The sequence below is a fragment of the Poecilia reticulata genome, chromosome 15, assembly GCF_904066995.2.
Source record: "Poecilia reticulata chromosome 15, P_reticulata-male-v2, whole genome shotgun sequence".
Taxonomy (NCBI): Eukaryota; Metazoa; Chordata; class Actinopteri; order Cyprinodontiformes; family Poeciliidae; genus Poecilia; species Poecilia reticulata.
This window is the reverse complement of record NC_088844.1, coordinates 13,588,995-13,616,116: the sequence shown is the minus strand read 5'-3', so window position 1 is coordinate 13,616,116 and position 27,122 is coordinate 13,588,995. Positions and strand designations below refer to the sequence as shown.

The 27,122-nt window shown below is 39.3% G+C and overlaps 1 protein-coding gene across 2 annotated transcripts in view; it reads left to right on the top strand.

The window, feature by feature from the left end:
* Positions 1 to 56: 56 nt before the first annotated feature.
* Positions 57 to 27,122, top strand: part of add3b (adducin 3 (gamma) b) — a 28,775-nt gene continuing 1,709 nt past the window's right edge. Inside the window, exons 1-14 of one of the 2 annotated variants that reach the window (XM_081616102.1) lie at positions 57 to 374; positions 8,263 to 8,511; positions 10,719 to 10,863; positions 11,614 to 11,765; positions 12,116 to 12,196; positions 15,115 to 15,264; positions 15,602 to 15,745; positions 16,894 to 16,992; positions 18,015 to 18,188; positions 20,343 to 20,603; positions 20,813 to 20,929; positions 22,182 to 22,271; positions 25,706 to 25,829; positions 26,828 to 26,923. In XM_081616102.1, the coding sequence (XP_081472228.1) occupies positions 72 to 374; positions 8,263 to 8,511; positions 10,719 to 10,863; positions 11,614 to 11,765; positions 12,116 to 12,196; positions 15,115 to 15,264; positions 15,602 to 15,745; positions 16,894 to 16,992; positions 18,015 to 18,188; positions 20,343 to 20,603; positions 20,813 to 20,929; positions 22,182 to 22,271; positions 25,706 to 25,829; positions 26,828 to 26,923 (2,185 nt within the window). In that variant the 5' untranslated portion in view covers positions 57 to 71. Of the gene's footprint in view, positions 375 to 7,303; positions 7,652 to 8,262; positions 8,512 to 10,718; positions 10,864 to 11,613; positions 11,766 to 12,115; positions 12,197 to 15,114; positions 15,265 to 15,601; positions 15,746 to 16,893; positions 16,993 to 18,014; positions 18,189 to 20,342; positions 20,604 to 20,812; positions 20,930 to 22,181; positions 22,272 to 25,705; positions 25,830 to 26,827; positions 26,924 to 27,122 lie in introns of those variants that run through there. The other variant, XM_008429344.3, reaches the window with a different exon arrangement.

Sequence of the window (27,122 nt, the reverse complement as noted above, 5' to 3'; positions counted from 1 at the left end):
AAAAGGAAGTCGAGCACATCTCTACCTGAAGGAAATTACTCATTGTTGCAATGTGTAAATAGGAGGGGCAGATGCTTGATCCACCCATTTTGCCCATTGCAGTCCGGTCTCATCTGAGGGTCTCCACAAACCCCCTCTGTCAGGTCTTCCTGCCTCCCTGTGAGAATAGGCAGCCGCCGTCACAGACGAACGGTGGGAGTTCAGGAGATCTGAGGCAAAGCAGCAGTTGCCTGTTTTTTTCTGGGAAACCAGATGACCCTTCTCTTACTGATAATGTAAACAGTCATCTAGCTGAGCCTGGAGCCGTGGGACTTGGAAATAAAACCAGAGGAATTTCGCAACAGGATAAGTGTGAAAACAGCCAACTCTGTAAGGTGTGTTCATTTCTCTTTTCGTTACTCTTATATACAGAGAGTGTGCATGCAGGTGCTCCAGAGATAAGTGAGGATTGATGGTTGAGGAAGTGCTGATAACTGAAATGAGACACAATAAATGCCAACATATATTTTTTTAGCACATTGTAAATTACAAGAATTATTTTCTAGGTTTGGATGAGAGGAAAAAAAGGATATATGCATTCATTCCTACTGTTTAAAAACTCTGTTCAACCAACCATCCATCCATCCATCCATCCATCCATCCATCCATCCATCCATCCATCCATCCATCCATCCATCCATCCATCCATCCATCCATCCATCCATCCATCCATCCATCCATCCATCCATCCATCCATCCATCCATCCATCCATCCATCCATCCATCCATCCATCATTATTGTTCAGCACTTTGCTTGGACCTGGTTGAAATTTAAAAGTACCGCATAAATAAAGTGATATGTGTTGTAACTCATTTGTTTATCTGTTTAGCCGTTCATGTATCTGTTGACCTTTCTGTCCATCCATCAACACAAGTTCCATATTTCAGACTGGTCAGTGTAGAAACATCAACAGCAAGTTACACTATTGTATTAATACTTTAAATTGGTGTAATATACACAGAGATCTCATGTAAACGGAGTCTGGAAAAGTGAACTTTTTTTTTTACATGAGACGTGCAGGAATACTGTTGGTTTCGTCTTACTTTACTGGACTTTTAGATAACACCCTGGCGCTGCCGAACTCCACTAAATGGACTGTTTGCAGCTGCACTGTCAACTCCATCTGCGGAGGTTGCAAACAGCTGGTTTCAATAAACGTGGGCCAGCAGAAACATTACTCTGAGTGAGCATTTGTTGACTTTACGTGTGGAGCTGGGGGAGCACGGGGTTTCATAATATGCGCGTCTGGTGATGTAAGTTATAGGCTCCCATAAAATCAAATAGGCAGGTCATGACCCAGATCCTTTCACCCACGCGATCGATTGTTCTTTGGACAGTTCATATCTCTTTACATATTTTGCGTGCTACGAATTTTAGCTCAGATTAAGCTGACTTTAGTAGCTTGCCAAATTCTTTCAAACCTGCATTCATTCATCACTCTAGTCAAGTCGTTGATATTTTATTAAATGTCAGCATGTAGTTTAAATATAAGAGAGACTATCAAGACATATCAAAGTGAAAACGTCCTTGTTTCAATCAGTTTTGACTCATAAGCTACAGTCACACCACCTCCACCCAATTTGAACTGAACCACATACTAACCACTGGAGGCCATCCAAAGACAACCACAGTGGGGACTCCAGCCAGCTCCTCCACTTTTGTAAACAAGTCTGCCTTTTACCACACAGCTGCAATCTGTGTACGTGTGTGCGTGCGTGTGTCTGACTGTAATTACGACCATGTGTAAGTTGACGCAGTTGCCGCAGAGGGAACCGTTCCAACTGTAACAATGTGAATTATTTCAAGTTCAAAGTGGACTCTCTGTGGTACCCCTCCGCCATCCCCCCACCCTACTAGCACAGAGGGGTGGTGCAGCCCAGCCATTTTCAACTAAAGCTGGAGTTCGCTCTCTAAATATATCCAGACAATGACACTGTTTTTTTTTGTTTTTTTTTTGCAGAAATTCAAAGTCGCTTGCACAACACTTCCCTCTCATTGGTCCGTCCTACTTGTCACAGTGTAATTGCACGCAGTGCATTTTTTTTTCCTTCTTTAAGTCATAAAGTTTGAGCTTGGTGTCAGTTTCTGATTTTCTGATTTCTTGTAGCTCACTCAAAGGTTCCCCGAGTCGTGATGATGTTGCATTCAGAGTGAGGAACTCGGCATCAGTGCATCGCAGGATGTCCACTCATGACAAAAGTAGTGATAGCAAAGTCTTCATCTGTGTTTACTTCCACCGAACACCCAGATTCCCAGCACATTTGTTTCCAAGTGTCTTGCAACATCCTTTTTCTCTACTACCAATAGGTGGTTGCATGAAATATAAAAAAAAAAAAACTTCATGAAATGGTCCTTTTTAATCAAGAAAAAGTAAGTATCATATGCAAGGCAACAGTCAGTCACACACTCCAGATTCATATGGTCATTTCAATAGGGGACACACTTCCTGTTTTTAAGAGATTTTTGGCTGCAAAGACATGTTTGTTGTCAGAAAGTGGTTTTAAATTACTTATCTGCTTTGAAAATATCAGAATATATTTATGTTTTGTATTTTTTAATTTATGGGTTTTATAGCTCTAAAATATATCCACCTTCAATACCGTTAAATGTGTAGTAAATTTTACTTCTATAGTGGGCATACTCGGTGCATGACACAGAGTTATGTCATGTCTATATAAAATATGATATTAACTGACTTGAATTGTTTAGAGTTTTGTCAAACTGAATCTAAAGCCATCTATTCTCCTTTTGAGCTTTAGAATTTTTAAGGCTAAAGTTTTATCAAGAAAAACTTGGCTGTGAAAGAAAAACTTGAAGAGTTCCGGATCACCGTACTGTCAAACCCCAAACAGCGGCCAAGTGTCATTTAGTTTACTCTCAGCGATAAAAGCGATTACGCTGACAAAAATGGAAGGGTTGAGAAAACCCTGAAACAATATTTCATGTTTTTTCTGCAATTCAGAAACAGTTGTGTTCTCACCATTCAAGAAGCCAGGACGTCTTTGGTTATTAAGAAAATACACACTCCTTTTTCCACAGGCTCTAATTACAGAGGAAAAGTTCAATCAGGCAGCATTAGCAGTGATATTGATATACTGCTTATGCTTCGAGATCCTTACTTGTGTTTACTTGAGCAGTTAAGGCCAAAGTGACTTATTTCTACACCAATCTAGATTAATTATCAAATGATTGATAATACTAAAATGCAAACCAGATACCAAGGACCCACCTTAACAATAATTTTAATTGATGTTCAGCAAACAACAACCTATTCCAGTTCTTCAAATATTATTAGTTAAGATGCAAAGTACATTCTTCCCAGACAGGGTGAAAATGTGAATGTGGATGTCTGTTCTCTGAGGAAAGACATATATTTCTGTTTATTCCCCCATGTTTCACCATGTAAGGTAACATCATATGAAACAGACATAAACACCAGTGGTCTAATTTTTACTGCAAGACAGTTATAGATGTACGAATATTTTTTGGAGCATGACCCAAAAATGGAGCTAAAGTTCAATAAATCGCTCCCTGAAATTCATGTCTTTCTTCAGCTTCTCTTAAGGCCTTCAAATAAGAAGAACACGCAATACACAATAACCTGCATCATATTATTGTGTATATTTGGATGGGTGACCCATACTAAAACTTTAATTACAATGTTTTAAGGTATTTCTTGATAACATTTGAATAGGGATGATGATAAGAATACTTCATGGTTCCTGGGTAAAAACTGTGTTATCAGTTCAGCTACGTTAAGCTGTTCAATGTTGAGGAAACCATATCAACAATTTGTCTCTCAGGAATTTAAAATAAAGATTTTATGCTGACTATTTTTGATTATGACATCATCTTTAAATTGCAAGTGAAAAGGACAAGGAAGCAAGGATCCAAAGGCTCAGAATCACCTGAACCAATTGGCTTTCAGCACCAAAGACACAAACTAAAGAAAGAATTGAGCACCTTACATTTCATTTCATACAGAGGGTCTGGACCCTCGACTATTGAGAAACAATTGCTTACTGGAGATGTGGACTCTGTTTTGGTTTTAAATTTTACCCAATCGCTATTCATGCTCTCCTGGGATGAATAGCAGAAAACGTGATCAAAGAGCCAGAATAATAATTCCTTTAAACTTTCCGGAGTTTTACAGAAACAGTCAAGGGTCTGCCGCTTAAATTCAAGAAATATTTTAGCAAATATAATTTCAAGAATTGAATGAATACTTTTAATATTTAGTAATATCTGTGCGTGAATTATTTGATGCATAAAGTGATTCATTTCATTTCTAAATCAGTGAATTTTTGGTAACAATTTTAGAAACTAATATGCATTTTTCTAACAATTAAATCGATATGAGAAGATGCATGATGCTGTATAACAAATCCTTTTATAAAAATTTAAAAAAAAAACGTATTATTGCGATTCTTTTCTGTGTGTTCAGTCAAAGAAACCAAATTCTGCACAAGCCTTCACAAACCCATCACCAGCAGAGATGAAAACAAACTCCTGGGTGGGTCAAAGGTGGACTCAAGTTTCCCACTTTCTCAGTGCGCTGTGCTCTTACAGACATCCTTGTGAAAGATTCAGACATGATACGACTCTGACTCTCAGTCTCTGAGCCGAGGTCCCTCTGGGTTTTCACAGCAGCTCCTCGTCAAGCATGACAAGCTGACAACTTTCAGATTTTCTATAAAACCCCCGATCATGGGAAACTTGTTCTTGTCTTTCATTGTCAGTGTTTTGAGTTCATTTTTCTGAATTTAATGTGATTTTACTCAGCTTGTTTGAATTCTAACAAGCTGCTGGTTATTGGATACTTTCAAAGTCAGGTGAGAATCTATACATTTTAATCTTTTATTTGATCTCTTTTTTTATTTTTAGCAAATGTTACATTCAATTCCTCTTTAACGTAAGGATCTGAATTTGACCTTTCCCCACCTTCTGAGTTATTTCTTGGTGGCTCCAACGTGCCTGCCTCTTTTAATAAATCACAGAAATCTCTCCATGAAAGAAATTAAAATATTAGCTTTTCAATCGCAGGCATCCTGATGGCCATCTGTGTGAACAAAGTGCCGGCTTATGCTAACTGACATTCGGTCAGTAGTTTCCAGATAAAACTCCCTTCCCTGAAAAGTTCAAGTGGTCCGAAAGAATGTGGGGGCTGGACGCTGGGAGGCTGTTGTGTGCAGGAGTCTAAGCTTACATGTGGTTTCATTGGGAACTCTGCCAGGCTCAGGGGCTGTTTTTTTTTTTGTTTTTTTTTTGGTGGAGGGGTAGTGGGGTGGGTTGAAGGGTCACATTGCTCCAGAGGGGGGAAGTTCTGCTTTTCATTACGTTAACCATTAGATCACATATCTGCTCCGCCTCTCTGACTCTGCTATGTTTCCTGAAATTTTCCTGTCAGTCAGCAATCCAGTCCTCCTCTGTATTGCGCCACAAGTAAAGATAAAGGTGCGAGTGTCTGATTGTGTTTGACTAAAGGCATAATAATTTTGCAGGGATACGTGGGCAGTGTACAAAAGAGAAAAAAAAACATTCCAGAATTGATTTCAGTTAATATGGGATGCATCTGAATACTGCAGAAACTGACAAAGCAGCGGGTACATAAAACAAAGGAGAGGCGATATATCTGGCCATGCAAATATGTTCATGTTTTTTCTTATCATATCAACCATATGCTTCAATGTATTTTGTGAAAATGTTTGTATGGAAAAAAATAATAGTAAAGTAGATGGACAATAATGTCTTTTTTATTATTTGTCAGTGTTTTGTGCACATTTATACCCTCCAGGTTTTCCCATAAATATTGCCACATGTGTAGCTCCATATATTTTTACAGCACAGTTAGTTTTCTACCCAGCATATTTTGAATTTAAGCCAAAAAGTTCCAGTTAAGTCTCATTTGACTGGAGCACCTCCCTCAATATGTTTCTTGTCTTAACAGCATGGCTCAGTGAACTGGGAACAAGATTTATTAAATGTTTTCTTTTTGCCACTCTTCAATAACTGCTGTTGTGTACATTTCCTAGTTGTCTCACATCAACACATCCCCCTACCTGAGCTGTGGATCTCTGCAGCTCTGCCAGAGTTACCATGATTTATTTATGTTTTTTGCCTGCTCCTCCACTTCTTGCAGTTTAGTTGGGCGGCTCTGCCTTGGTGGATTTGCTGTTGTGCCATACTCCTCATTTTCACCCACCGTCCGTTTACCAGTTCCAGGACCCGACCAAAACCCCTCAGTGTCATTACCTTGAGAAATAATGAGTTTTGGGTAAGTGTAAAACTGGTTTTAATGCCGAAAATGATCAAATGTTACAAGCCATGCAAGTCATACAAATGGAACAGATACACAGCGCTGGGCTCCACTCAGCTCACCTTAAGGGTGACACCGAAGTGAAGCAAAGATTGTAGTGCAAGTTCTGCTTCTATCTTTTCCTCATTATTCACCCGTTGTAAGGGGGTGTTGGTCTGCCTTAATCAGTTTTTATTTATGTGTGACTGTCGCCAGTCTTAAATGTTAAATAAAAGATAAAAGAGGCAGAGGAAAGACAAAGCGATTTTTATCCACAACACTAACAAACATCCAAAGGCAGCGAGGCATATTTGGTTTAATAGAAGTCAAAGCATATTTTTACTTTTAAAGTTTGCTGAATCCCACTAAAATGTATGTAAAAAAGGTCAAGGGTTATTGATGCTCCTGCAGCAAACTGTAGGCACAGCTGCATTCACTTCAGTTTTACCTTCATTTATGTTGACACCGTTGAAATATAAAAATATTTAGAGAAAAGCATGCATGTAAAAGTTTTTGCAGCAAAACTTACTTAAACACTTTAGTGGTGTTAGAACCTCTGTATTATTATTATTATTATTAAATCTACACGTGAAGTTACTTTTATTAAAATGGTAGAACTACGTTAGACGCAATTTGTTGGGAGTCACTCGAGTTTTAAGTTCTTACAATATGGAAACGTTTTGGAGAGAAACATGATCTGTTTCGATACATTAGAGCCATAAACAGTCAGGCAGCTGTCTACAAATTCACATACACATAAAGGAAACAAACTTTTTTCTTCTTCTTCTTTGTAATTCACGCATCAGACTGCTTAAAGGGTATTTTAGGATCCATGTGGCAAAAAAAAACAAAAAACAACAAAAAAAAGCCCGACCGAAATCAGGCTGGAAATTCAGACACCTTCGGTTTCAGCGCGCAGTTGTAAAATCCCGTCCACAATAAGCGCCTCTTTTGTCCCGCTCGCGGGGCCTCGGTGGTGGGTGGATAAGTGGAGTCACATGGTCACTTTTCCTTTTTCCCACACAAACACACCCACATCCTCCTCCATGCTGCCGCTCTTCTTCCTCACTCCTCGTCTCAGCACTGAGAGGACCGCAGCGGGCAGTCCCGCTCCGTCTGGATACTGTAAAGCAGCAGCGGCACAAGTTGCGCCTCGCAGGCTTTTTACATTTTTTTTTCTTTTTTTTTCGCCCACCCCATCACAATGAATCCAAATCGACCATAACAGCCGCGCTGTTCCGCTTTATCCCAGTCTGTGTTGGAGAAAGTCGACATCACGCCGTCCGGGAGGAGTTGGGAGGACTTTTTTTTTAGAGGTAATTATTAATGCAAGGAGTTCAACATTTGTCCTGTTTTCTTTAATTCGAGTTTCACTTTTATGTGCATCATCTTCTGTGTTGTTTTTTTGGTTTAAATGTCTTAAAGTCTGCGTGGTCTGCTTTGTTGTAGTGCTGTGATCCCAACTTTTAAGCAGGCCTAATGTAAATGCAGTCTCGTACCTCCTCGACCTCCACATCCAGGTGCAAACTGCTTTCAATATGAGCTCGTTTACAACAGGCCCTTACCTTTGTTTACCCTGCAACATGCTTTACAGTTTCTCTGAGTGTGGGGGTTGCGTTTTTTAAGCCTAACATTTGGGGGTGAAAGAGTTCTTGGATCTACATGCATCAGTGGTCTTGTTGTGGAATTATAGTCCAACGAGTTCCCTTCTTCCATCATGTTCGAAGCATCTCTGACTAATGCAGCTTTGCACAAATCTGCCTCAGTCACAAAACAATGTTCTGGTCTCTTTTGTCTATATCACTGTAATTACATGAGTCACCGCTGCAGCCAGAACAGCTTCTTTCCCAGCTAAAATAACACCGGTTGCCTTGACAGCCTGAATCTGAATCTGAAGTTGAGGTGAGGCGATCGTCGTGTTTTCCAGAGAAAAGGAGGTCACCGAGGAGGAGCAGGAGGAGGACAAGACATGAGTCTGGTTGACGTGAGGCGAGCGGCCGGGGCCCTGACCCTGCCCCTGCCCCTGTCCGGCAGTGACTCCAAGGAGCACCACTTGGACGGCGCGGGCGACAGCGACCCTGAGTCGCAGCGCAACCGGACCCTGTCGCCGGACCTGAGGCAGGACTTCAACATGATGGAGCAGAAGAAGAGGGTCACCCAGATCCTGCGGAGTCCAGTACGTAGAGTCGAGCTGCATGAGACTGCGTTCCTCCTACACAGAAGCTTTCACTGTGTATGAGTAATGAGTGGTGGTGTTAGAGGCAGAGAGGCAGAGGGAGATGCTTTCTTTTTACATGTTTAAAAAACCTTCTGCATTCACAAATCTACAGTAAATTACATGTTCTTTTTTTTGGGGGGGGGGGGGTGTTCTGTGAAATGCTGCCAAAAAGCTTTAACTTATGGTACTGTAAAGGAACAGCTACACTGCAAAACACGAAAGTAAGTCCTGGAACAACCAGAATTTAGTTTTATAGAGAGAAGGAAGATGTAGCATCACTTATCTTCCCCCACATGTTGCTGAAATCTGCTGGTCAGCTAACTTAAAAAAAAAAAAAAGAAGCTACACTTGTTCAACAGAAAGGTAAATTTGACCCCTTTAAGGTCTATGTGGTTGCTAAAATCATTAGTAGTCTTGGCCTGAAACGAAAGGAGTGCCACCCACCATTCTTTTTAATGCAGCACTTTGAACTATAGCTAGCAGGATACCTGCTAAGCAGCCAAGTGCAGATTGTACCACATTTAATATGCTTACTCACTGGTTAGTTTCAGCTTGTCCTGCAGGGTTTCCCATACAATAGAAAAAACTGTAATATTTGGATTTAGATTTTTTTTTTCTGTTTATTAAAAGTGTCAAAAAGTGACTTTTGATGTTAATATGTCCATCCTTCCTTGGTCACTCCTTGCATCCCTTAATGTAATCACAGTAAAGTTGCCATAAACTCACAGTGAAGTTTGTATTTAAACATTAAAAACAGGTTAAAGCAGATGGAGGAATCTAGAAACGCAAATCAGGAAAAGTATGAAATTGTGGCATGAAAACTGCTTAAGCCTCTGGGTAGCAATACTCTGATTATTTTTTTTGGAAGGAAATGAAGAGACATTAAAAAGGGATATACCTTTAAAACTGATGTGATTTTTAATTTAGATCTCCTCATCGGGTGTTTATTTTACTTTCTGCTAATGTGCTATCAAACTAATATTGCATAAATATTTTACATAAAATGTTTTATTTTTTCACTCATCCTATCGCAACATTTCAATTGTACCATATGAAAAACCATGTTGCCTCCATGCTCCAGGGCCAGAGATAAGATACTATCTACAACAGTCAATATGCTAAAGTACTTTAGGAGCAGCAGGAACACTTTTAGCTTTTCTATTCTGTTTTAAATTAAATTACTTATGTAATTTTATACATTTTTATCTAAACGTTTTGCATAAATACAGTAAAATTATTAAAATACTTTAATTTTGTCATAACTTCATACCAACTTAGTTTCTACTTGTTGGGTTATCGTCTTCAAAATCTTCACTCTTTATCTACCTTACTTATTTTTGTTTTTATAGGATCACAGTTTTAGGAAATCATTCATCATTCATTGTTAAATATTGCAGCGATCATGTTATTGTGGTAAAGCCACATTTCCTGACTGCTCTAATCTGCAATTACAATGCTTCAGCTACTCTGACTCTCAGTATGTAGAGTTACCTGCATCATGTACGGACATCAAGTACAGCAAACTAATTATATAATCGGCATGCAATGCATGAATATCATGCCCACAGTGATATATTCTGATGAGAGCCAGTTTTTCTCTCTGTATTTTTGATGCAATTCAGAAAGTCTTCCCTAACTGCTTCAGAAAGATTTTTTTTTCTGTACAGCTGAAAGCAGCACCATCTAAAGCACCGGGAGGTGTAATGCACAAATTGCCAATGAAGTGCACAGAAATAAGACGAGCCCACACTCCTCTTTCATTGCATAACAGGCACAACAAGTGTAACTCATCACCATGGGAACTGTGGATGGATGGAGCAGAATACCAGAGCTCAGCTGTAGCCCACAGAAGAAAAAAAAAATATATATATTGCTGTTTCAGAACACACTGGCAAGTTCTTCATGCAAAAATTGATAGTCGGGTTTAATGTACACCCCCCTTCGTCCCCTCTTTGCTTTTAATGAAGCCCCCTTTTCACAGCCTCACAAAGAGCCTTTTAATAAGCCTTTGGTGATTTGTGTACAGTGGTAATAAGGAGAGCCGCGCTCCCTGGACACATCCTCCGGAGACGCCGGAATGAGGTCAAGGTTGTGTTTGTCCCAGTTGTCAGGGTGACGCGAGATTTACAACAGTGTTTTTCCTCCTTCTCCTGTCTTGTTTACAGGTGTTCAAAGATGAGCTGGAGGGCCTGATTCAGGACCAGCTGACGAAGGGCAACAACCCCTCTGGTCTCCTGGCTCTCAGGCAAATTGCTGACCTGGTCATGGCCAGCACCGTGGGAGGAGCTGGCCCTTTGACTTCACCCATCAGTGAGTGGCTGTGTTTGCAAAAGAGTCTGTCCTCGTCCCTGCGGGCCCGGCTGAGTCTAAGCGCGCTACATGTGTACGAGCGTGTTCTGCACCCTGATTAACCTCATTGTTAGAGGGTAAATTCTCAGACTCTTGTGACGCTCGACAACCCCGAAACTGCAGAAGAGGCACAAAGTTGTTCACAACGGTCTTCATTGTGTGCGTCTCTCATGACCACTCTTGGTAAAGAATTATAGCAGTTTGCAGTGGTAATTATGTTAGTGTGACGGTTTGCCTCAGGGGAGTTTTCAGGGAGGTCATGGAGAAGTTATAAACATTTGGATCGTGCCATGGAGGAAGTGGCTGTGAAACTGCTTATGCAAACCTTTCTTTCAAAAAGCCAGAGTGGCTGTAAAAGAAGGCCGAGTTCTGTATCATTATATGTCCTTATATGGAGGTAAAGGCCAAAAATATCCTCCAGTTTCACGTTGGGAATCGTGAGACCTTCTTTAGCCTTGGAACCGCATTCAGCCGTGGAGACTCCAGTTTCCTGTTTGTAGGAAGCTGCATATAAAATAAAAAGCAAAACCCTGCAACTGGAACTCGGTCACATGGTTTCGATGTCATCTGGACAAGTATGGAAAAGGAAGATTTGCTTTGTTTTGCTAAATTGCATGAACTGAATAAACTAATGTAGACCATGAAGATGTAAACTCTGATTCCCAGACTTGAATCGGACCAGTGCACTGAAGCTGTTATGTCTCGCTGCAGGCTTTGGGATGGTGACTCCAGTAAACGACCTGTACAGCATCGAGTCTCCGTCCTTTGCCAAAGGAGAGAAGCAGAGCCGCTGCAAACTGGCCACCCTCTACAGGCTTGTTGATCTCTTCAACTGGGCTCGTTTTACAAGCTCCTACATCACTGTGAGCACAACTTCACTGTCACGCTTCGGTGGACGGCTGCTTATTTATGCAGTGGTTTGCATTTCTTTATGTGAGCTTGGCGTTGTGACCTCTTTAACGGTCTATAGAGGGAATCCCTCTTTAATTCCAGAAAGCATAAATGATAAATGGTGTAGATATCTGAGATCTTGAAGTCGAAACGGCTCTGAGAAGCCAAGTCACATTTCTGTCTATGTGTAGAGTTATTCTTCACTGTCATCAATGCAGATCGTCTTTAATAATGTTGGCAAGAGTGAATTTTCTTTCACATGGTTGGAAGTGTTGATATGCATAGCCTGAGGAGTGAGCTTATAAATCTCTCTGTGTCTCAGGTGCGTGTCAGCAAAGAGCAGGACCATGTTCTCATCAGTCCACGAGGCCTGTCATTCGCTGAGGTGACGGCAGCAAATTTGGTAAGAACAACGCCCGAGCAAGTTTCCGTCTTTTGCCCAAATTCACTGAAACATCAACATTTGCTATGAATTCATTCAGTTCGAAAACTGAATGATTGTGTTTAATTAGGAGTATCGAGACAACAATCTTACTTCGGACTATAGGGGGAAAGACCTAAGGCCGGTATTAGAACCCAGAACCTTTTTTGCCACAAGGCAGCAGAAATGTCGTCGGTGTCACAGTGCAACATCTTTGAACTCAAACTGTAAAAGCCCATCTTACAGAAACTCCTGGTGTTTTGTCACCATTGCTAATAAGCCTTAGTAACATTGAGTGTTCACAGTGTGAAGGGCAGAATGTAAAGAGCAGGGTGTCTGTTACTTGGATTGTGGAAGTTAAACACATTTAGTGAAGGATAGTCTGTAGGTGCCTCATATTGTTTCGACTGCTTTGTTTAACTTCCTTACCGTTTTTTTTTTTTATTTATTTATTTTTTTTCAAATTGACAACTGGTCAAAAAGTTGCTAGGACAGAATTTGTACGTTTTGTTCAGACTGTCTGCAACGGTTCAGGATAGTTGTCACAATGGAAGCATGCATGTGGGAACAAATGCCCCAATTAGTGTCTGTGTGCGGGGCTTTCCTTACACAGCAATTTGTGGTGGAGGCACATCTGCTGCATACCTCTCTGCTTAAGCTAAGGATCTAGAATCAGAGGACATATGGTTTTATGTGTCGTCAAAATTTCTAACAGCCACAGAAACACCTTGTATAATGAGACCTTTGAAGGGTCTCTAAGAATGATATTTGAACTAAAAGGAGCCAAAGGTGTTCTGCAATACAGAAAAGGCACGCAGAGCCTTTTACACTCATGAAACAGAATACAACACAATAAAATAATATCAGGATTTTCTTCCTTGTTATAGTATTTTTGAATGTGAGTACCACATTCAAAAGTAATAATAACTAGGTTATTCTAGTTAATGGTAAATATCCAGCTAAAACCCTAAATATTATATATATTTCAGTGACTTTTTGTCAGAAGTAACTTGATTCTTATTTTCAAATAATAATACATTTTCTTGAGGACCCCCTAAATCTGTAAATAAAATATAAACATTATTCATTAAGCCTATTCTTTCTCAAACAGACCTGTTAGATGACATAATTATTAAAACAATGTATTCTTTACTTGTACTTTTGTAAGAGATTATGCTTCCTTTTTAATGTGTTTTAAGTCTAATAGCTAAAAATAACTTCTGAACTACCCGAGGTAAATATTGGAAAACAATATTATCAGTCTTGGTTTTATTTTGCTACGAAGCCTATGAGAAACTTTACTGGGAGTTTTCCACTGGGCTTACCCAGTGATAGTGGTTGCTTAGCAACAGTACATACTGTTTCATGCATAAAACCGGTCTTAGCGCAGTTGCTTGCTTGCTGTGATGAATGGTCTGTTTTGATTAGCAGTGGGAGCATGGTATCATGGAGACCAAAAATTAAAATACATTATTGTGAGAGAACATTGTTTAGAGTTAATTTCACTTTAAATCTGTTTGGTGCCAGATAAAAACAGTTAACTGAGTGGCAAGTACCAAATGAATTAGCACTGCAATAACAAAAGCTCAGTCTGCCATTCTTTCTGCTGTTTATTTTAATATTGTATGTCACATAGTGAATGTACTGCAGATCAATGCGCTGCACTGAGGTGGCTCTTACTCAAAAACTGCCAGTTTACATGCCCTGTTTGTGACCATGCTTATAAACGCTGCAATGTCTGGTTGTTTTGTAAATCCTGCTTGAAATAACATGCACACAGTTTATACTACACAGACACAAAAGTGCTGTTTTTTATAAATTATGCTGTTAAGATAGTACAGCACAACTGTTTCCTGAGATACCAAGACAAATGCAGTGATTTTTGTTGATAAACTGCCTTCTTGCGTTGTGATCCTTGAAAGAAATTTAAAACACAGCAGAGCAAGGATAAAATATCTAGATCTATAATGGATATATGGCCATGGAAAACTTAACCAATCCTTACATGTGCTCATAAAAACCACGAAGGATCTGATTCTAGCACTTAGTATAAGAAAGAGCTTCATTGGTTTCTCTGTTGATTCACAAAACGCAAAAATTGAGTTGTAGATGCAGCCTTAAAGCTGGTGCTGCCAAGTGTACATTTCCATAAAAAGCCATTGGAAACGCCTGTTATCTGTCTGATCATTTACATTTTTCATGTATTTTTCAATCATCTATTTTACTACTAAACGTTTATATTTATATAGTCTGCAATGCTGTGAAAAAGGTAGTCACCGTTTCCAGATTTTTTCTGCTTTTTTTTTTTTTATATATACTCTTAAATGCTTCCTATATAAAAACCAATCAGACAAGTTTAACACAAATAGATACAAAAACACTGTGACCCTGTATGAAGATGTATTCGTCACCGTTACTGAGTCAAGAATAAATGGGTTTTATTCACTTTTTTTTTTTTTTGTTTAGTTTCATTGACTACAACAAGGCTTGATGTTAGAATAAAAAACCCACCTAAAAATAACCTCTTTGGCAGCATAAAGCAAGCTGTATGATTTATTCTTTTTAAAAGCACTGCATCACGCCCCATTCTAACAAAATTAAAATGCAAAAGAGAAACATAGCCACAGACATCAGTCAGTGACTTCAATAATTGAAATTCTTTCTCCAGCTTGAACTATTTGTCTTACATGCAAAGCTCTTGTCAGAAAATTCACACTGCATATCACCGTGAACACACCATGAAACACGGTGGTGGCTGCATCATGCAAAGTTGAACCTACAATAAATCACCATCCAGCAGGCGAATAAAGACCCGATTAGGAAAGATGGTTGTCGCAGATTTTCTTTTATGCATGGGCTTGTGTTTTTTTGTTTGTTTTTGTTTCTTGCATCACATGTAGGTAAAAGTGAACATAGTGGGTGACGTTGTGGACCAGGGTTCCACTGACCTGGGCCCTGACCATTTTGGATTCGCTCCTCATGCTGCCATTTACTTGATGCGCCCCGACGTGAAATGCATCATCCATATACACACCTCAGCTACGGCTGCTGTAAGTATGCCCAGGTCATATTTTAATTGAGTTTTTTTTGTTGTTTTGTTTAACTCTACATAAAAGTTGCTGCTTTACAGCTGAAAAACATGATCAAGTGAAAAGCAGCCTCTCACATGCCTGGTTGGTTCAGGTACAGAGCCCCTGTAATGTATTTTTACCATCTCTTTTGAAGCCTCGCTGTAAAACGCACAGCACACTGCAAGCATCGCTATAAAACTGTGTTTTTATTTGTGCCCAAGAGCAAAAAAAAAAGAAAAGAAAAAAAAAAAATCTGTGCTTCTGTTGGAGACGCTGGCGCATCACAGTCTCGTTTGTTTTCATCCCACGCTAACAGGTGTCCTCGATGAAATGTGGAATCCTGCCCATTTCCCAGGAGGCTTTGCTGCTGGGAGACGTGAGCTGCTTCGGTTACCATGGCTGCCTGGATAATAAAGAGGAGAAGGTGGAGTTTCAGAAAGCGCTGGGCCCGACTGCCAAGGTACCGCCAAACTGAAGCACCTCATTAACAGCTTGCTCGCATTAACATGAGGCAGGCTTATTATATCATAATGTTTCACACACAAGGGAGTCTATGAATGTTTTGTTGAACTGGTTTAATCATGGCTATACGTGCCACTAGGCACGGCTTAATTATTAGAGTGTATGCATAGTTTCTAAAAAGATACAGCCTCAAAACTTTTCAGAGATGTTCCACTATAAATGTCTTTTTTAAAAGAGTATCTCTGTTGCTGCACACGGCTGGTTTTTGGACTGAAAGAGGGCTATAGCAACAAATTTGAATGTTTAAAAACACATGCAAAAAACACATGGAGTCATGGTATAGAAACTAAAGAGAGTACTTCTAAAATGTAGCAAATATGAATATTGCCGGTAATCCTTGCTGACCTAAAACATGTAGTTTTGTTTTGATGTTTACTAGTTAAAAAAAAAAAAAACATTACGTTACATTGTGAACCATTGTGTGCGGGAACTATGCACGACATCTTCGTCGTGCCAAACACATCATTAGAGATTTAAAGTAATTAAGAGGAGAACAGAACTTATTTTGAAACATGATGAAATATAAAAGTTTGCTCTCGTAGTTTGCTCTCATTCTTTGTTACACCTTTGAGATGCTATTTCACACCTGTTTCCTTAAACCATTTAGTGTTAATTTATTTCTCTTTGTGTTTTAAGTATTTTTCATGAATTATGGAATGAAGTGTTCAGATAACTTCATGCATATTATTTTATGAAAACTTGACACAGTTGGTATTTACCCTTTCAGTGTTTGTAGTTGCTGCCAACCCCTAAAACAACGACCTTGCAGATTTCGCTGCCAGTGCGTAAGGCTTCCCACCCTCTGAAGGCACGATATGCATCTGCAAAGCAGTCAATAGAAACTGAGTAGTTTTACTAAAACTTCAAAGCCGAGAAAAGAGCTCAAGTTTCGTTTTCTTTCGGAACACGTAGATTTATATTAGCCTCGGCAGAATATTGAGCAATTTTGTTCACTGGCTTCAAATAATCAAAGCCTATCCTGTTGGTTTGTTTTTTTTTTTATAACTCAGACAGAAAAACAGAAAGCAGTGGGAGATCTATGAAGTAGCTGGATCACATACCATGATCCCATGATGTGTTTTTCAGGTGATGCTTCTGAGGAACCACGGGCTGCTCGCCTTGGGAGAAACAGTGGAAGAAGCTTTTCATTATGTGTACCATTCACAGCAAGCCTGTGAAATCCAGGTACGCAAATGATGCTCTTCATCGGTTACCCTCTGCTGCACCGTTCGTCTCATTTCAGCCCAAGTGTGTCCCTGTACTGTACCCTGTAGTCTAAGGTAGCCGAGTTATTGTTCGTCATACGTTGATTAATGAGTCAGACGGATGAGATAAAGCCAGCGCCTAAAATAGACGCGCAGCAGATGATGTCTGGCATGCAGGATTTCCAAGCAAATCTCAGTCAAATAGGAACTGTGTGAGGCTGTTCTTGGGTTGGATTGTTTTTTTTTTTTGTTTTTTGTTGTTCTGGTCACAAATTTGCAGTCAGAGCTCCTACACAGTCTAGGAAATCTGAAAATGTGTAGAATTAGACCTTTGCATTCTCCAGATCTGGATAGGTAAAGGGAAAGAAAAGAAGAGGATGGAAAAATATATGTATATATATATATGGACTTTATTCTGTTTTCTTTTTCTTAACTCTCTTCATCTCTTTGTTTTCTTCCTTATTTCCTCTGTTCATTACCTCTGAACTCAGTTCCATCTTTTTTTGCTTTCTTCTATGCTTCGTACCTAAATTTCTTTTTTGTGATCTTACTTCCTGGCTTCTTTTCCTTTTGTCTCGCCTTTCTTGTGCTGTGCTTTACGTCCTTCTGTTTCTCTTTTTGTTTCTTGTGTCCTTCCTTTCTCCCTCCTGTCCTTATTTCCTTTTGTCCCTACTTTTATCACTCCTATTGTCTTTCTCTGTCCTTCTTGATGTTCGTTCTTTTTTTGTTTCATTGCAAAGAAATGTCCCTTCTGTCTTTCCTTTTTTAATTTCTTCTTACTTCTTACTCCTTCCTTGTGCCATACTTTTCTTCCCTTCATGTGTTCTTCCTTCCTTCCTTTATATACAATAATAGTATCTCTGAGTTGCTTTTGAGTGTTTGTTGAAGTGGGTTTTATTGTGCACATGAGGGAAATTATAACTTCAGGGATAATTTAGCTTTTAACACTCTGCAAGCACAGAACAAGCAAAATGAAGTCCCCTGTCTGACGGCTTCGTTTAGGTGAATTCTCTCAGGTGTTCAGGCACCGTGGACGACCTTGTCCTGCTGGACAGGGACAAGTTTAAGCCCCGCACCCAGGGAGTGGCTGCTGCCGGGGTCGTCATTGACAACGAGGTCAAGTGGAAGGTGGGCGAGGCCGAGTTCGAGTCCCTCATGAGGATGCTGGACAACCTGGTGAGTGAACCCTCACCTCACCTTCCCAAAGGAAGCGACTGATTAGAGAACACAATGAAAAGACTACATGTGTTTTGCGTAAATTAATCATATTGTTATGTGATTGTACTCCCTTTCCCCTCATGGAGCGTGTTTGTATTTTTAAGTCGTTGAGTCCAGTGAGCTGTTTCCAGTGTGTTTTTTTTTTTTTACCTCTCTAAGGATTTCTGTGGGCTGATTGCAGTCGCTGTCATTGCACCGGCTCTGATAATAAAATGCATCCGGCTCACTCTGTGGACAGACGAGATGTCAGGCTGTAAGTCTGAGTGGACTTCTCGCTAACAGCTGCTGCAGCTGTGTTAACTCTGTGGAGTCATTACCCGCCCGTCCACTCGATCACAGCTTTTCAGACGGGAAGGAATGCTGTGGGCAGCAGAGAACCACAGACCGCACGATCGCTTATTGGAACAGCTGTATTTCAGCTAGTTTCTATTTGGCATTTCTTCAAAGTCTTCTACTTCTACCGCGTGAAAATACGAGTTCATTAAGCCTAACTGGTGGTCTGACCTTTTAAACCAGAAGGGGAAGTGGGCTAGTTGTGTGAGGAATGAATCATAAGCAATAGGGCCTTGCAGAAAGAATAACAAATTAGATTGAGTGCATTAGTTTTCTGAACTAAGAAAAGAAACTGAGACGGGTCGGAATTTCAGATGAGATTTATGATGTCTGGTTTTTAAAAACCAAATATTAAGAAGTACGAAGAACAACGTTGAAGCCGTCAACTGCTATCCATATTTATTGTCACGGATAACATACTTGATGGCTTAGACACCCTTTAGTGTTCTTATGTTAGCGATTAGCATGGTTAGCATTAGGAGTCTTCGTGTGTATTCTGTAAACCGAATGTAGATTGTTACTTTAAATGCGATATTTTCAAAATGCTGGCAACATTTCCAAATCTAGCCATTACAGACAGAAGTGAAATTCTCATTTTATTCCATTCAGCCTTCATGTTATCTGCTGTCTTTCTTGCTCTCTCGTACCCCGAATGAACACACCAAGGATGGACAATTGTCATTAAATTTGTAATTATTAAAAGATACATTTATCTCGATAAAAATTATAATTCATTGTGAGCTCAGTAATCTCTGATGATGCTTGCAAACCCCAGAAACGGGGGCTTTGATTGGAATTGTTACTTTTTCCTTTTTCAGAACTTCTTTCACTGTTTTACTGTTTCAGTTACATCTATGAAAATTGGCATTTTGTAATGCCCTTTTTATAATAATATCAAGATTTTGATTGGTATTACAGCAGGCAAGCATTTTTATAATGGTTGACCAGCTTTTTTTCTGTTTCCTGTGGTATTTTACTGACAACTTCTACATAAAGAATGTCATATCATGTTCAAAAACTCCTTTGCTGTCACGTTTGTATTGACATTGACATTATCATGATGATTGTAATTTCATATGTATAGTTGGAATTTTTGAACATTTCTGCTGGTCTGAAAATCATCCCATTCCCAAGTCAAGATCTTGCTGCATCTCTAAATGAAGCAGATTTGAGGAATCCAGACTTAAAGCCCTCAGATTGTGAATGAAATATACCATCAAATAATAATTCATTTTTTATGTGTCTTCAGTCTTTGCATGTTAGTGAGTTCGTGCTGGTTAAAACTGTGCTTCAGGCTCCATCCGGCTTGTTCTGTTGCATTAAAGGCCCAATATGGAAAAATGGCATATATATATATATATATATATATATATATATATATATATATATATATATATATATATATATATATATATATATATATATATATATATATATATATATATATATATATATATATATTGAGTATTTTTTGTAGGGATGGTGCACAAGCAACCTCAATCTAAACATTTTAATTAATACTCTGCTTTTGATGTGTTAAACTGAAAGCGGTTTGATCTTCTCGTTCATGGACTTGGCAAATCCATAAAAACAGTTTGTTTATGTTTTGGTCTGTTTAAATATTTAAAAGTTAAATGGAAATGGATGTCTTGGGGCCTGCGGATTGTTTGCGTTTTAAATGTTTTTGAGTGCAGCTCTCATGTCCGGCTCATGTAATTTGTTCCATTTTCACATCACATTTTAGTCATTTGTTTGTCCCTTCTGCACGCGGCCTGACAGGGATACAGAACAGGTTACTCTTATCGGAACCCGATTGTCCGTGAGAAGCCCCGTTCCAAGAACGATGTGGAAATCCCCGCCACGGTGTCGGCGGTGCCGTCGGACGATAGTGACCCAGGTTTGCGCAGCCCCTTTAAGTTCATGGCACAGAAACAACAGAGGGAGAGAACCAGGTGGCTGACCTCGCCTCACAGCTACCTGAAGGTCAACGTTCCTGAGCAGTCACCCAGCGGGGATGTCAGCCCCAGGACCAAAATCATGGTACGCTGATTTTTAAAAGTTCCACCCTTCACAAGATACTGAGTCATTCACAGTGACGGCCTCTGCTTCTGACTGCAGAAACAAACTGTGCCAAGTACATTTTCTTTTTATGTAAGCCTGCCCTCTTGTGGTTGGTCTGGAAGAAAGCATGCGTTAGATGTGGTTGTTACTTTAATTTCTCTAATTTATCTGCTTTGGGTTATTTTCAGTGGATGAAGTCGTCACAGCCAGGCAACAGCGTGGGGACCCCGATAAAAATCGAGGACCCTAACCAGTTTGTCCCGCTTAACACAAATCCCACAGAGGTGTTGGATAAGAGGAACCGGGTCAGTTTTCGCTGTGCAGCAAAAATTCTGTCTCAGTTTTAAGATATCACTTTCAAAATAACAACCAGACATGTTATTCAAACATCAGGTAATCTGACTACAAAACACAACATGTAGTTATTTTCACTGTTTAGTGTAACCAGTAAGAAAACAACCAGTCAAAAAATGTTTAAGCTTTTGTACAAATAGTTGGGCTACCAGCTAGTTAAAAGAGGGGCGGGCTCTTTATTTTTTATTTAAACTTTTTTTTTTAACTTAAATTATAAACAAAATGAAAAATTTTAATACTAGCAAATAAAAACACCCACCTGTAAATTTGTATTTTAACACTAATATGTATATATGTGATATCTATTTACTTTTATAAGAATAACTGATACTTATAAAATCTATATACATTTTTATGTGAACACAGGAAGTAAAAAAAAATTAAATAAAAGAAGCATCTTAACACATTGAAAAGAATATGCAAACATTAAAAAAATCTATATGCGGTACGTTCGTTTTCCTTTGACATTCTGATATAATTGCTGTTCTGAACAGTGAACTATTCATATAAAACAGATTAGCTCAAACTAACACATAATCCACTTGGTCGATTTTCAAGCAGAATAATTCATCAGTCTCTAATCCTTATTTTGGCAGGCCAGGTTTTTCAGCTAAATCAACAAACTGCCTCGTTAGAGTAGCATCGGAAAGAAGACAAGCCAAACAATGACTTAAGACTTGTAATGGTTCTCTAAGACGTCTCTATCCCAAATAAAACGAGAGAGAAAAAGAGAAATGTCAGCTGATTCTATCTCTGGGAAAATGGAGGTTTGGTTACAGAATCTCATTTCTTGAGTGAATAGAGTCTGGAGATCTTTTTACTTTGAACTTCACAAGAAGTAACTAACACAAATTCACTCAGTACGACTTCAACACTTCATGTTAACTAGAATACATTTTGGTGCATAGCACTTAGAAAGTAAAGCAAAATATCCTTTGTTTTGTATTATATTAACTGGGCTTCCTACATTTGCTCCATACTTTGTGAGCTGAATAAAACGTGAATATTAACATATATTTTTCTCAATTTTTAAATATTACAAACATCTGTATGACATAAAACATATTTATCCCAAGTATCCAAAAGAATCTTTGTTGAGTTGACGAATCCTAGTAAACAGCTTTATGTTAATTGTTTTTACCGGTGTTGTATTGTTCTAAAATCTTGTCAAAATGTTTGTTTTTTTTAAATATGTTTTCTCAGATAAAGGAACAACATAGGGGTGATCAGATGACTCCAGGACCAAAATCTCAATTACTGGCAGGCATTGTCGTGGACACCAAACCAGGACCAGTGAGTAGACGCTTATGTGATATTAAGAGTTCAGTACCTGTAACTGCAGTTTGCCAGTTTTTGTCCTTTCCTTATGCATGTTGAACATAGCTTCATGGAAACGTAGTTCTACGTAAAGGAGTCCTCTTAAGGAGAACCTTAAATTAAGATAAGGGTTTAAACCTCAACATCAATCTAAACCTGGCCTTAAGTATGCTGCACTGACAGTAGCATTTTGTCTACTGCTATTTTAACTGGTACTGCACCATGTTGACCAATAGAAGCTATAAACTATTATGTTTACAATTTTATGAAATCCAAACAATTAGGAACTGCAAATACATTGTTCACCACACCAGATTTCACTGCATTGGATTTTGATGTCTGCTTGGTGAGAAATTTGCAACTTTTAACGAAATACGTACCAGTAGCACAAGTATATATATATATATATATATATATATATATATATATATATATATATATATCTGAGCAATGTCTGGTAATAATCTTAAAACACCAGAGCAATAGAGGCTCAGATCTACCACACCAGACAAGACCCAAGGTGTAGGTTGTGCAAGGAGGCCCCTGAGACAGTCCAGCACATAATAGCAGGGTGCAAGATGCTGGCAGGGAAAGCATACATGGAACGACATAACCAAGTGGCGGGCATAGTGTACAGGAACATCTGTGCAGAATATGGACTGGAAGCCCCGAGATCAAAGTGGGGAACACCCCCAAAAGTGGTGGAGAATGACCGAGCTAAGATCCTGTGGGACTTCCAGATCCAGACAGACAAGATGGTAATGGCGAACCAACCGGACATTGTGGTGGTGGATAAAGAACAGAGGAAAGCCGTTGTGGTGGATGTAGCAATACCAAGTGATTACAACATCAGGAAAAAGGAGCATGAGAAATTGGAGAAATACCAGGGCCTCAGGGAGGAACTGGAAAAGACCTGGAAGGTGAAGACCACAGTGGTGCCTGTGGTCATCGGGGCCCTCGGGGCAGTCACCCCCAAACTGGAGCAGTGGCTCAAACAGATCCCAGGAACAACATCAGACATCTCAGTCCAGAAATGTGCAGTTCTAGGCACAGCCAAGATACTGCGCAGAACCCTCAAGCTCCCAGGCCTCTGGTAGAGGACCCGAGCTCAGAGGATGAAACAGACCACCCGCGGAGGGTGAGAAGGGAATTTTTATATATATATATATATATATATATATATATATATATATATATATATATATATATATATATATATATATATATATCTTAAATGCTCTTTTCGAACAGTGTTTGAAACACGACGGCTTAAAACAAAAATACAGTAGCCTACCAAAGTGTTTTTCAACCACTGTGCCGCGGCACACTAGTGTGCCGTGAGTGATCGTCAGGTGTGCCGTGGAAATTACCCAATCCGGACCATAAGCCGCTACTTTTTTCCTAAGCTTTGAACCATGAGGCTTATAACCCGGTGCAGTTTTTCTGTGTATTTTTTTTTTCAACCACCAGGGGGCTCTTTAGCAGGGAGTGAATCATTGGAAGTCAAAATTGTAAATCAAAGAAGAACGCGCTATTTTTCATTTAGAACAAGCACATGCCAGCAGCAGGCACGACAGAGAAATGTTTTGAAACTCATATGATGCAGCTTTTAAGTTGAGGGCTATCTATCTGGCAGTACAGGAGGGAAATATAGCCGCTGCACTAAGCTTGGCCTGAACAAAGCCATGGTTCGGCTGGAGGACTGCGTCCTTAATATATCCAGCAGATTTATTAGGACGCAGCCCTCTGCTGCCCTCTGCTGCCCTCTGCTGGGTCCTTATGGAAAACCGAGAGCAGCAGAGATGCGGTGCGGCTTTCCAGTTTTTTGTTTGTTTCCAAAAATTTTGAAGGTGCCGCTTATATTATGGTGTGCTCTATAGTCCGGAAAATACGGTAATTGGTTTTAAAAAATTTTTTGAAAATGAATTAATTATCTGCAAATAATGCCATCTTCGAGTGTCTGCTGTAGTAGTAGCGGCGTAATCATGTAATCTTCTTACCACTAGATGGCAGTAGGTACAGAGCATTTTACATTAAAACAAGAGAGTTAGTGATGCATGAATTTTACAGGTAGCGGTGAGCATAGACATTAATGCGTAGACGCCTCATGGAGCGGGTCGGCCCGTTGCTGCGATACGTAACAGCGTCCGCCATATTGAATGTGGAATATGTGCCAGTAAGGTAATACAAGTGAATGGACCAAACTTTATAAAGTGCCGTTCTACAAAGTATTTTAAGTTAATACCTGCCATTGACACATTTTCTCACACACATTAATATATTTGGCAATCAAAGAAATCACTAAAGAGAGCGTTTCTAACTTTTGATGTGATTATTAATTGTTTTGGGGCATTTCTGAATAAAGAGCACAATGTTTTATTTGATAGAAATGATTCTGATAATTTTTATATTGAAATTGATGAACAGACACACTTTTACAGTGTTTTATTAAAGAACATATTTACATAATTCCATAATTTAATGTACATATAACATTTCAAGACTAACAATTTTCCTGTATTTATTTTTTATACGTTATTGAGAGATTACTTTTGATTTATAAATCAGTCATTGTCAAACATTAAACTACATATTTTTCTTACCTTTTTCCAGAGAATAAATATTTATTACAGTTTGTCAACTCTGCTATTGACAGCAAAGAGTTAAAATAATTTTAACAGAGTATATTATTTTTATGTCATTACATAAGCTCCATTAATATACTAATACTTCAACTGTAAGATTGAGATATTTAAAAATACACAAAAAGTGAAAGAATAAAACATGTATTTATTATACTGGGAACACTGGTTACAGGCCTCAGTCTGCTGGTCACACTGGGAGAACTCCAATGACTTCTGAGAAGTCCTGGTTCACAGGCTAAAAAGCCAAGAATAAAAGAGAAATTATCCAAAAGTGTAATAGAAAATACATACGATCTATGTTTCGTTTATGTTTCCTTCACATTCATAAAAAGACATTTTCAGCATGTTGGGCTCTGACTCGTAGCATCTTTATAGCTAAATACCGACATGGTGAAGCTGAGCTGGAAACAGACTGAAGACCAGCAGCTCCAGCTCTGATCCTGACTGATCTTTCCTCACAAAATCCTCTGGTTTTTAATTAACTTCTCCTCTAACAGCGGTTTTTCATCAGCTCTCTCTCATTGGAAAACAGTATGAAAGCATTAGCTGCTATGCTAACAATCAGCGGTTATTTTGGGCCAATTTAGCTACATAGGAAATATTTTCCGGTTGTTTAGAAGCAAATTTCTGGCTGCAAAGTCAAGTAATTCTGATCTTTCATCCTTACCTGTGGCATCACAGCTGTTCACAGGATGTGGGAAAAAAAAGTAGCAGCTTATAAGTCCAGAAATTACAGTAATAAAATTTGACTTCTCTTTCCTCCAGGCTTTCATCATTGAAGATGAGGAGCTGACCCGCACTCTTCCTCCCAACCCCTTCAATGATCTCACCGAGAAGGAGCTGGAAGAATATAAGAGCTTGGTGGAAAGAAAGCAGCAAGGGCAAGAAGGTATTATTGTTGACGGTAGTAGTAGTAGAAGTAGTAGTTTTGTCATTACAGTGATCAGATTGTGTCTAACTGCCTTTTGCTCTCCCATGGCAGAGCAAAAGGGAACAGTGTCTGATTTTCAGATCTTTCTGAAGGTAGATAAGATTGCTTTCATATGTAAATATCGGCGGATCCTCAATCACCCAAAATTTAAGAAATCAGGCCTGATTGGTTCACCGCCACTTCCTCCAATGAAACACAAGTGTCACTGGAGGGTGCCACTGTCTCCGTAATGAAACAATTTTTATTGGATTTATATAATACAACCTTTTTTTCTTAGGAGCTAAATTGTGAGTTTCCATTAGCCGTAAGCGCCAACTATCAAAATGAGCAGAAATCAAACCCAGTTTGTTATGTAGCAAATCTTCATAACCAGCTGAATCACTAAATACATAATTTTGTTATTAATATTGTAATATATTGAGATCATATTATAATACATGGAGATGCACCTGTACACAGCAGTTAGGTTATTGGATTGTTTCCCAGGCAGTTCATTAGTCCATCCCAGAGTGGGATCATTTCTGCCGGAGGAAACTTTAAGGCAAGATGAGCAGAACCTTGAAGTTTCCTGCAAACAAGCGTTGGGACACACAGCTGTCAGCCTGTGCTCTGCGCTGCTCAGTCGGCTCACAGGACGATGAGGGACAAGCAGCAAAGACTTCAATCTTGTCAAACCCTTCATGTCTTGGTTGTTACTGCAGGCAGGAATGAAACGTGCGTGCAGGAGAGGAACGTGTTCACGACTGTGCAGCAGAGTGGCACCTTTATTTCCCTTAATAACGTGTCATTTCTGAAACACGTCAACTTTAGCAGATCTGTGCAGCTTTTAATAAGCTTCTTGCGTTATTTTGGTGTGTGTGTTGTGACGCTGACAGCGTCTGAGCAACTATCAGACGGAGGAGAGGATGGCACGTTGGATGGTTAACCGCCCTTTGATGATTTCATGTCTTCTGTAGAGGATGAAGATGCAACTGATGCTGATGAGATGACCACATTCGATGGCTCCACTATCTCCCTGTCACTTTCTCCGATAATGACACCAGTGAAACAAGGTAACCGGAAAATCAGCTGTCTCACAAAATGATTCATACTCCTTGGATATTTTCACACTTCAACATTGTAGGATCGTATGTGATTGAAAGTAGAACGTAGCTGTGAAGTAAAATGGAAAAGTCCTAATAAGTACAAATCAGAACCATCCCCCCGCTTACTCTGATCCCACCATAAAAAATATGTAATCAATCTGTCTGT